Source organism: Uloborus diversus, chromosome 8, assembly GCF_026930045.1.
Source record: "Uloborus diversus isolate 005 chromosome 8, Udiv.v.3.1, whole genome shotgun sequence".
Classification (NCBI taxonomy): Eukaryota; Metazoa; Arthropoda; class Arachnida; order Araneae; family Uloboridae; genus Uloborus; species Uloborus diversus.
The window spans coordinates 113,768,526-113,780,592 of record NC_072738.1 but is presented as its reverse complement, the minus strand read 5'-3'; the positions used below and the strand labels follow the sequence as shown (position 1 = coordinate 113,780,592).

The window sequence follows — 12,067 nt, the reverse complement described above, 5'->3', positions numbered from 1 at the left end:
TACAAAATTGGCATCGTGTCCCAAATTTGATCTGGATTCATCTCTAAAAACGATCTGGATCCATTCGGTGGGAGTCCAATTCCGTCCAACTCGACTCTAGTACAAGTGGAGGGTGGAGGCGACAATGTAAATGCCCTAATAATACCTTTGTTTTTCATCGACACACCGTGCTCACAGCTGGAGTGACGTTATGGGTGCTGTCGTATACAAAACACGGTCGCCGCAGTCAACCCTACCATTGATCCTTAGCACCCTAACATCCCCCCTCCCCACGAGGGGCGCCTCTGCGCCTTTCACACAGTGACTTACCAGACTAGGATCTCTTGGGACAGCACTATGACAGCCTAACGGTACGTTTATATCACGCTTTAGTCACATGTGTTGTCACGGCAGGCCTGACGGGGCTCTCTGGAGCCATTTCTTAAGAGGACAATGCTCGATCACACACAGCAAGGGTGTTAGGGGGCTTCCTCTTCCGTACTATCACCTTCTCTGCCTGCACGATCCCCTTACTTGACACAAATCGTGTATATCTGGCATCAACTGAGACGGTAAGTTGGACAGGCTATGAGTTTGATCAAATTAACGGCGCATTTACTGTAACTGTGGTACGAGATGACGTAGGACATCGTACGAGGCGGTTATACCGTAAAGCTCGGCTGTATTGCAAGTCCAATCATTGGTTTAGTAAAAGCTGACCAAAGTACCCCAAGTCACTTGACTCATCAACAACGAATGGTTAGCACGTTTTGCGTGAAACAATCGAAAGAAACCTTATTTCTTCCAATGATTTGCTTTAAAATCTATCACGTTGACTTGGATCTTGGTTTCATGAACGAAAGCCTTCACTCACTCCATTTTATCTCTTCTCAATGGTATCGCCTCGTGTATTGACGTTACAGATAACTCAAGATCCTACTCCCTGTCCCTAAAGCCTCCATTCATTTGGGATTTTTCTAGTGATAAATGATCATCTTTCCTTCATTTTGTAATGACTTTCTTATATCAATGTCGCCCTCGCGTATCAAAATTTCGCTTTACTCTGACAACTCCTTCTTGGTAACTTAATTACCGGAATTAAGTCATTACAAATGTACATGAAACTCATGCTTTTGTAAATGATGATTTATGTTTATAGATTCCATATAAACTTACTAATTTCTAATATGACCCGACACAAACATAGGGGTAAAACAATTACCAACATATAAGAAACCATGCTGAAATCAGATTCGTAAGGGATGATTCAGGGGTGCCCCCACCTCTAATAGCAAAGACATCCAACCTAAACATCGCGAAGACTCCCCAAAAGCAAAAGTCCCCCCAAATGAAAAAAAACCCTCAAAACACCCACCCCCCTAAAAATTTCAATGGCGCAGTCTGTGCCATTACCCCCTAGGTGAGCAACCCTGGATGATTAATACAGATTCTATGTTACTTACTAACTCCTGGTACGGCCAGAAGCAAGCACTGGGTTAAAGCCATAACGAACATATGAGGATCCATGCTGAAAGCAGATTCGTAAATGATGGCCGGTAAGAACAAGTGCATGATGAGCCTGGAATCCACTTGGGCAAGCTTGGTAAAGCGGCGGAAATCATGGAAGTTGTAGCTTAAGATTCCCAGTATTATGCCGAAGATGAAGAGCAAAGCAGTGAATGGAAAGTGAAGTGCTCGCAGTTTCTCTCGAAGCAAGACTGAAAAAAAAAAAAAAAAAATTGTACAATGGAAGAAAAAGAAAATGCTAAAATTGTAGAATACACCTGCATTGGCGACTCGTTTATATTCTGAGAACAGAAAAAAATCGTTTATGTCGTGGTCATGTTTGCTCCTCATTTTACTTTTTTTTTGGTTGGTTATATTTTGATGGAACTTTTAAACTTATTCCATAGCTTTTTTTTTTAATTTAAGAATTATGCAGAAGGACAAAATAATGTGCGCTATATCCAAATAGAGTAGTTTCTATGTAGTTGTAACTAAATATGGTGCCAAGTACTAGCGAGGTCATACTGTTCAAGAATATCGCCAACTACCCATGAATGTAAATTTATTTGCAACCGTGAAATATAATTTTTATAGCTGTCTACTATGCATTCTAAATTCTATCACAATCATATTCATAAAAGTTATTTTTCTCTAAGTATTTGAAATAAAGAGTCAGTTATAATACGAATACGATACATGATAAATAGATTGAGCAAAAGTAAAACTTTTACTAATGCACTAATTCATTTATAGGTAACAAAAATTCGATTTTATTTGAGCGTACTACACATTAAAATTCATAGGAATTCACTCAAACACACACACAAGAAGCTGAAGATAAACTTCACATTCCACACTAAACGAACCATGCCGCACTTGGTTCGAGCACGTTTTACGGGCCCAGACAATTTATGATTTTTCTGTGTGAAACCGATGCTCTTATTAGCCTAAGACAATCTGCTCTTGAAATTCTCGAAAAATTCGAAACTTCATATGTCGCCTAATTTGACCGCAAGAGGCGCTAAACCCAATCCAGTGCATCCACTAATCAATGGCAACGCTTCATCGTTTGTTTATTTTGGATTGCTTCATTATAATAGAACATTCATGTTCCGCTTATTAAATTGTAACTGAAAATAGTGTTTTTTGAGAGGAATGTAAATAGGATAGGAGTGCGACCGCACTTCGTCGCTTCTTTTTCTTTTTGTTTTCGGTATTTGTCCGCTTGTTCATTTAGTTAGTTAACACTCTGGACTTTGGAATGCATCCGAGCTAGGTCTAACTCGGAAACTTTGTCTAGTGATTGGCTGCCGAGCGAGGTAGTCCCGTTGTATGTCCGCCTATTGTATATAAGACTATACTCGGCCTTGGTCTTTCTCTCCTATTGGCTTCGTAGTTCTCGAATACAGGACTGTTTTTCACGAATGAATTTTCTACTTGCTCTGGGGAGCAAGCAAGTTCCCTTTCGGTGGTGAGTTTGCCACTTCATGTTTTCGTTTCCTAGGTAAGGTGCCTTTTGCTTTTTTCTTGCTTTCTCCTTTTTTATGCATGCTCTCCCATCCTCATGGAGCCCCACAAGTACACTAAAGAAATACCAAATGCGGACATTGTAAAAACAGCATTTGAAAATGGTGTCACCTCATTCCCCATATTTTTATCGGGTATCGACACAGAAAAAATCCCTCGTAACAAACCAAAGCTTATCAAGGCTGAATTAATGGCAAAAATCAAACGCTCCAATGAGATAACTAGTATCAACTTCACCAGAACCGACAGCCTTTTGATTATCACTGATAGCTTTGAATGTGCTAAAGAAATCACATCAATAACCACCATACTTAATATAAAAGTCCAAGCCCATCTAATCATTGAAAACTACACCTCACGCTTCCTCCTTAGGGACATCAATAATGACATAGGACTAACCGACCTGACATCTGAACTGGAACTAGAAAATAAAATTATCATATTGGAAGCTCGTCGCTTTCAGAAAAATACCCCTCAGGGGCAGATACCGACAGAAATGATATTAATCACAATCATAGGGCACAAAGTGCCTGAGTATATCAAATTGCTCATGATGAGAAAAAAAATATCTCTATTCATTGACAAGCCAAGACAATGCAGCAACTGTTTCTCTTTCTTCCATATCACCAGCAAATGCACAGAGGCAAGTAAGTGCATAAATTGCGGAGATAGACACAAAGAGATATGTACTTTCCCTCCAAAATGTATTAACTGCGAAAATGCACATCCAGCAAATTTCAATTTATGCCCAAAGAGGATAAAAGAAGCTGAAATCATGACATTCAAATGCATCAATCACTTAAGTTTAAGTGAAGCTAGGAGAAGAATAAAAAGTAACAACACCACTTATGCTAAGATTACTGCTAAGGGCGAGGAAAATAAATTCATAACCAAAGAGGTTATGGATAAAGCCATTCAAGAAAGAATGGAAAAATTCGAATCCAAAATTAGGGCTGAATTCATCAGCCAAATCAGCCAGCTACAAACATCAATTGAAATGGTGATGAAAAACTGTATACTTCAAATAAACACCAACGTGGCGAAAATGCTACAAAATTTAGTTACCAACTCTGGTAATAAAAAAAAATATCCTTTCAAAACATGGACTCCAAGATCGACTGGAACGCCTTTAAGAGGCAAAGAGGAGACACGGATTGTTCAGAAGACGAAAATCAGATGGATCATGAGGCTCTTGGGCCGGTCCCTGCTGTTTCTTCTCTTGTGGAATTGTTAGTTTTCTCGGCCGCTTTCTGGTGCGCTTGTACTTTTCCTTTTTTTGTCCTGTTTTCCCTTTTGTTTCCCATGGCAGGTTGCTACTTCTTACAGTGGAATGCAAGAAGCGTCACTAACAAGCGCACCTGGCTGAACACGGAATTTTTTTTGGGCGCTTATGTTATCGCGCCATTCAAGAAACTTTTTTAAATAATCAAATTAATTTTAATCTAAAAGATAAGACCATCTTTCGTAAGGACAGGGGAAACCGTCCTGGGGGCGGGCTCATTACGGCTGTCAGTACAAAATATTCTGCTAAAATTATCAACATCACCCTACCTATCTCCAATGTTAAAGTACTTGGAATTGAAATTTTTTACAAAAAAAAAAAAAAAAACTAAAAATTTTTAATATCTACTCTCCATCCGGCTCATGGAACAAAAACTGGCTCTCTACCTTTCAACAATATCTGACCCCTCCTTTTTTAATTATGGGGGACTTCAATATCCACCACACCTCCCTTGGCAGTGATAATGACTCCCGGGATGCTGAAACAGTAATCGACTGGATAATTAACAACAACATGGTTCTTTTAAACTGCAGTACTCCCACATACTACTCAAACAACAATAAACCTGCTATTCTGGACTTAACAATCACATCATTGGACCTTTACAATCATCTATCATACGAAGTAATTGCCGATACCTTTGACAGTGACCATCACCCTATCAAAATAAATATTCCGCATCTCGGGAGTCATTACCAAAACAGATGGAAAATAAACTGGAAGAATTTCAACTCTGATTTAAACAATTACCTTAATGATGACAACAACATTAATATTAACGAATTTAATAATATCATAGAAAAAACCCGTTTTAAAAACAGCAAGAATGAAATTATAAAAACAAGCGGCAATAATCCCTGGTGGAACAGAGAATGCAGCTTTCTCCTTGACCAAAAAAGAAAATATCATCGACTTTCAAGAAACTCTCTAAACCGTGATGCATGGGAAAAATACAAACAAATAGGGGCAAAACTAAGAAGATTATGTAATTGTTTAAGAAGAATTTATTGGAATAAGACCATTAACATGGCAAAGGAAAATCACAGCATTTATAAAATTCTAAAGAGTCTTAATAACAGAACGTACGAAGATACAAAATCTCACTTTATCCTAAATACGCCTGCGGGAGAGCTCCATTCACCTGTTGCCCAAGCGAATGCGTTCAGTAAATTTTTTATGCATCAGAAAATCAACGAATTTATTCCCCTAGACCTCAGTGGAAACTGTGACTTAGATGCACCTTTTACTTTAAACGAACTAAAGGAAGCAATCAATAAGAACAGGAATTCTGCCCCCGGACCTGATAAAATATCTGCAAAAGCATTAAAAAATATTTCAGCAAATAACCAGAATAAAATTCTGAATACCATTAACCATCTCTGGAATACCGGAGAGGTCCCAAACTCCTTTAAAAATGCACATATAGTTCCAATTCACAAAAAAGGGAAGAATAAAGAAGACATAAACTCGTACAGACCAATCTCACTCACATCTACTCTCGCTAAAACTGTCGAACGCATGATCTTAACCAGGCTGACAAACCATAGTATTCAACAGAATCTTTTCCCTCCCAATCAATACGGCTTTATACCTTTTAGGGGCTGCGATGTAATTTTGGCAGAAATCCATCATGAGTTGTTCCGAGCAAGAAATGAAGGTCGTTTCACCTTCCTCGTCGCATTGGATCTTAAGGGAGCCTATGATGCAGTTTGGCATGATGGTCTAATATGGAAATTGCTACAAAACGGAATACAAGGCAAAACTGCTCAATGGATACACAATTTCATCAGCCACAGATCTGCCCAGGTCCGATGGAGAGAACATTTTTCAACTAATATAACATCACAAAGAGGAGTCCCCCAAGGCGCGGTATTGAGCCCGTTTCTTTTCCAAATTTACATCAAAGATCTTTGCCTCCTACATCTCAAAAATGTAAAAATAATCACCTACGCTGATGATATCTTTATCTTAGGCTCAGGTGTGGACATTGACAACACACTTAATGACGTTCAAAATTCGCTAAATAAAGTATATTCCTGGTGTAAAACTTGGCACATGACGATTGTACCGGAGAAATGTGTGGCAGTTAATTTTTCAAGTAAAAGAAAGAAGACGGATCGTAATTTATCTATAAACCAAGATACCATCGAATGGAGGGAAGATATCAGAATATTAGGCATTTACTTCAATAATAACCTCACCTTTAAATCACACATAAACTACTTAGCCAAAAAAGTTTTTAAATATACTAACATTCTAAAAGTTGTCGCCTCGAACAGATGGGGAGCAAGAACAAAAGATCTTCTAAAAATTGCGAATAGCTGCATCAAGAGCAAGATTAATTTTGGCAGTCACATCTACTCATCTTCTTCCCAGATAAAAATAAAATCGAAATAATATACCATGCTGCTCTACGAGTAGCAACTGGTCTCCCAAAATTCACCCCAATCCCTATCCTGCTTAGAGAAGCAAATGAGACCTCCTGCAGCCAAACTCATGACCTTAAATCTGAGATGTTTTTTATCAGACAAGTTGCCTTGGACAAGCTCTCACCAATCAGGAAAACACTTCTCTCTTATGAGATTAAAAAAATTCCTACCAAATTAGAAAAAACTCCTTTAGGAATTCGGAACAAAAATTTACTGACAGACCTATACATCTATCCCAGCCAATGCATACCTATTTGTATTCCTTCAAATATTAATCCAAACAGAACTACAATTTCCCTCAAGTCCCTTCCTTTTTAAAAAGAAGATATTCCAAGGCAACTAATTAGCAAAGCTTTCGACGACTACTGCTCCACCCACTGAACAGACTGCCATATTATAGCAACTGATGCATCAAAAACCCAATATTCTACAGCAATAGGGGTCCACAATTCGAGCTCAAACGAAAATATAAAGGGAAAAATTTCAAACATGAACTCCATCTTCACTGCTGAAGGGCTCGCTCTATGGCTCGCTATTGTTCGTTTCGGAAACACAGATCCAAAGATAGTATTCTGCTCCGACAGTTTGTCAGTCCTTTCTGCCCTCGAAAAAGCTAACAATAAGTCTCCCCACATCATCACGATGATTTCAAAAAGTATTGCCAATCACACTTCAATCGGTAATACACTCGAATTCGTTTGGACCCCTGCCCACGTGGGAATCAAAGCAAATGAAACTGCAGACAGACTGGCTAGCTTGGGATACGGGGAAAATATCATTCTCCACTGGATTGCCCCTGAAGACATAATAAAAAACCTGAAACAAAAGTACAGAGATAAAGCTAAAACTTCCTGGAACAGATCTAAATACTATACCGGATACAGCCACTTAAATGGTCAAGGAAACAGCAAACACAATTTAACAAAAAATCGATATGAAGATGTCCTGCTATCAAGAGCTCAGACCCGTACCACTCTCACTCAATTCAACCAGCACCGAATCAAACATAGTAACTCCCCTCTGTGCTTAACATGCAATACTCCTGATACAGTAGACCATGCCATTCTAGTCTGCAATAAATATAATAAGGAAAGAGACAGAATTCGTGCCTATATGGGATGTGTCCCCTTGTCCTTTTCTCTTGTTTTCTCGGCCGCTCATGCTTCTCGCCGCTTGATGTCCCTTCTCATTGATTTGCTCAAGGCTATTGATTCATAATTTCCTTTTCCTTTTGGTGTTCTCCTTCCTAGGCTTTCCCCTAGTTGGGGTTAAGCTTTGTTCCTTTTTGCCTCTTTCTTGCCCTCTGCTCTCAGCCTCTCGTTCTTTATTGTTTTGTCTTATTTTCTGATTATTGAACATTGTCCTTTCTTTTGTTTCAAGTAGAAACAGGAAAAATTTTGGAGTGATAGAGGTGAAGCCCCTGTGTTAGAGTGAAGCATATACCTTAAAATAGAGAGAAGAAGAAGAAGAAGAAACATTCATGGAAGCATAGATTCGAGGAATTACTTGTTCAAGTAATTTTTAAACGGCAAGTGACTCTTATTGTTTTAAAATTAGAATAAACACATTAAATAACGAGTTTGCCTGCAGTTTTGTTGGCAATCATGTTTTATTTTGAAAAGAATTGTGATTTTCCAGTCAGAGTTCAAATTTTCGTAATTTCGTCAAACTTTGTGAACCAATTTCCTTCATAACTTCTTGCTAAAGCTTTATTTTTCATTTATTCTTTAAGTTAGGAAGATTTTCAACTATTCATACATGGAATTCTATGTTAAAAGGCTTTTAATTACGTTAGTAAAAATTTTAATATTCCATAGAATTTTCTCTTCAAACGTATCGTAAAAATCGCGTTGAAATCGAATGCTGTTTGAATAATGTCTTTTCATGGACAAAATACAAGTATATTTGTAAAATTACTATAGAATTGTTTCTTGTTAGAATTTCCATAAATAATCAAGTGTTGCTCGGAAAAGTACCTGCATAACAAATTATTCTGAACAACGCTTTTTATGAATCGATGTATAAAAATTCTTCTAGCATTTACTTTTATCGATGTTGGAACTGGCGAAACAAGAAGCTACAAATTTTCTAACTTTCAAAAACTTCTGTTAGTGAATCAAATTTAAAGTGAACTAGAAAAATTCAGGAAGTTGGTACATTTTAAAAGAAAATGGTTATACAGTGGCTCCCGAAAGTGTTCGTACACATTGTAGTAAAACCAAAATAACGCAAAACTGAATTCGAATATGAAGTCCAACATTTTTTCATATCATTCCTATGTCATTCTAAATAAAAACCTGTAGTTTTTTCAAAATATTGACGGATTTTATTTTTGAAATGGGTCAAAAAACGAAGAGACAGAGAAATATTACGCCACAAAAGTCATCGTACACTCAAATATTTTCGAATAAATTCATGATTAAAATTATCATATGTCGTTTTTTTTAAATATTTTTGCATTGTGTGGACCCTTAAAAGTCATTTGGCTTTGATTTTTTGTTAATTTATTCCTTAATATTTTGCTTATTACTTTAAAATGGCTGGTATTCGTAAAAAACCAAAAACACCATTCGAAATTTGATTTTTTTTTTCCTCGCAGTAACGGTAAATTGGTTTGAAATGTCTCTAAATTAGTTAATTTATTCCATTCTATAGTAAAAAGTGCTTGATAAAATGCTTTAAATATAAGAATTGAACCGAAAACAAGGTAAGAAAAGGTCAACCGGCCAAGTTGACAAAGCGTGACCAGAGATTTACAGTTAAAAAATTTATGAAAAATACACATTTGAGTGCTGTAAAAATTTCTGCAGAGTTAAATGAAAATTTTTACATTTAATTTTCACCTAAAATTGTTCGCCAAGTTCTCTGATTAGCTGGATTAAATGGGACCTCTTCCCGCAAAAATTTTCTTGGCCGTGCGAGAAACAGAAAGCTTACGCTTTTCGTTGCAAAATCAATGATAAATAAGCTCAAAACGTTTTGGCATTACGTCTTACTTACAGATGAAGAAAAATTCAACATTTTTGGTTAAATGTTGTACAATTGTGAATAGAAGAAAATATTAGGAACTTAATCTTAAGAACTTAGTTGAACCTGTTAATCAGGACGGTGAAGGTGTTTTTGTTTGAGGGTGCATATCAGCGTCAGGACATAGTAGTTTGGAATTTTTTGCTGAAATAATGAATCATGCTGTTCATTTAAATATTTTAAAAACTAATTTTAAACTCTTAACCAAAAATTTGGTTATCGGAAACAACCTTGTTTTTATCAAGATAACGATAAGAAGCACACGATTTTCAACGTTTGCGTCTAGTGCTTCAAAAATTGTCCTAAAAAAAGTTTAGAAAATATCCCTTCGATCTTAAATTTGAACTTAATGTAACATATTTAGAGATACTTGGAGAGTAGATTATGAAAATACGACTTTGAAACGAAAATAGAGCTAGAAACAGTAAGACTTGAAGTGTGGTTGAAACTTACTCAGAAATTACGCAAAAAAAAAAAAAAAAAAGAATGAAATCTATTCCCAAATTGTACGAAGACTTTTGTAAGATAGAATTTCCGGCACTTTTTGGTTTTTGATTTTAAAAAAATTAAGTTTTAATATATTTTTTTAAAAATTCATGTAGTTTTGTTGAAAATTGATCATAGATCTTATAATTAAATACCTATTCTGAAATAATAACTCTAACCAATGGATAAGGTCCTATTTCCTTGAAAGTCGTAGGTGTACGAACACTTTTGGGAGCCACTGTATATACAGTGGCTCCCAAAAGTGTTCAAAAAATTTTTTTAGTAGAATATCATGCAGTATCAACACTTTTTAAACGCCTGGGAATAGATTTCATTCTTTTTTCATCCTTTTTTTTTTTTTTTTTTGCGTAATTTCTAAGTATAAGTGTTCAACCACACTTCGAGAGTGTTATTGTTTCTAGCTCTATTTTCGTTTCAAAGCCGTATTTTTGTAATCTAGCCTCCAGATATCTCTAAATATGTTACATTAAGTTCAAATCTGGAGATTGAAGGGGTATTTTTTAAACTTTAGGACAATTTTTGAGGCACTAGACGCAAACGTTGAAAGCTGTGTGCGTCTTATCGTTTTCTTGATAAAAAACAAAGTTGTTTCCGATAACCAAATTTTTGGCTAAGAGTTTAAAATAGGTTTTTTAAATGAACAGCAGGATTTATTATTTCATCAAAAAATTCCAAACCATCAAGTCCTGATGCTGATATGCACCCTCGCACATGAACCCCTTCACCGTCCTGATAAACTGATCCAGCTAAGTTCTTAAGATCAAGTTCCTCATTTTTTCTTCTATTGACAATTATACAACAATTTAACCAAAAATTTTAAATTTAATTTCAGCTGTAAGTAAGAAGTTATTCCAAAACGCTTTCGAGCTTATTTATCTTTTTTTTTTTTTTTTTTTTTTTTTTGCGACAAAAAACGTAAGCTTTCCGTTTTTCGCACGAACAAGAAATTTCTGCAGGAAGAGTTCCCATTTAATTCAGTTAATCAGAGAACTTGGCGAACAATTTTAGGTGAAAATGAAATGTAAGTTTTTTTCATTAAATTCTGCAGAAACTATTACAGCACCAAAATGTGCCTTTTTCATAATTTTTTTACTGTAAATAACCGATCATGCTTTGTCAACTTTGCCGGTTGACCTTTTCAGGCCTTGCTTTCGGTCCGATTCTTTTCTTTAAAGCATTTTATCAAGCATTTTACTATAGAATGTAATAATTAACTAATTTAGAGACATTTCAAACCAATTTACCTCCACTGTGAGGAAAAAATTCAAATTTCGAATGGTGTTTATGTTTTTTACGAATACCAGCCATTTTAAAGTAATAAGCACAATATTAAAGAATAAATAAACAAAAAATTAAAGCTAAGTGACTCTTAAGGGTCAACACAATGCAAAAATAATTAAAAAACGACATATGATAATTTTAATCATGAATTTATTCGAAAATATTTGGTTATACGATGACTTTTGTGGCGTATTATTTCTCTGTCTCTTAATGTTTTGACCTATTTCAGAAAGAAAATCCGTCAACATTTTGAAAAAACTACAGGATTTTATTTAGAATGACATGACATAGGAATGATGTGAAAAAATATTGGACTTCATATTCGAGTTCAGTTTCGCGTTACTTTAATTTTACTTAAAAATTTTTAATGTGTACGAACATTTTTGTGAGCCACTGTATATACAATATTTTTTTCCTTGGTAGAAATACATTTCTGTTCCAAACTTTGTTTTGTGTCGAGATCCTATAATTTTTCTTTTTTTTTTAAACTACAGCCTAACCACGGATTGTATGGGACGGGGTTGTTTCC

The 12,067-nt window shown here is 35.8% G+C and overlaps 1 protein-coding gene across 1 annotated transcript in view; it reads left to right on the top strand.

Annotated features, from left to right (window-relative positions):
* The first annotated feature begins 1,528 nt into the window (after positions 1-1,528).
* LOC129228547 (pancreatic lipase-related protein 2-like) overlaps positions 1,529-12,067 on the top strand; it is a 69,177-nt gene continuing 58,638 nt past the window's right edge. The window contains exon 1 of the mRNA XM_054863229.1: positions 1,529-1,582. Coding sequence (XP_054719204.1) covers positions 1,529-1,582 — 54 coding nt within the window. The remainder of the gene's footprint in view (positions 1,583-12,067) is intronic.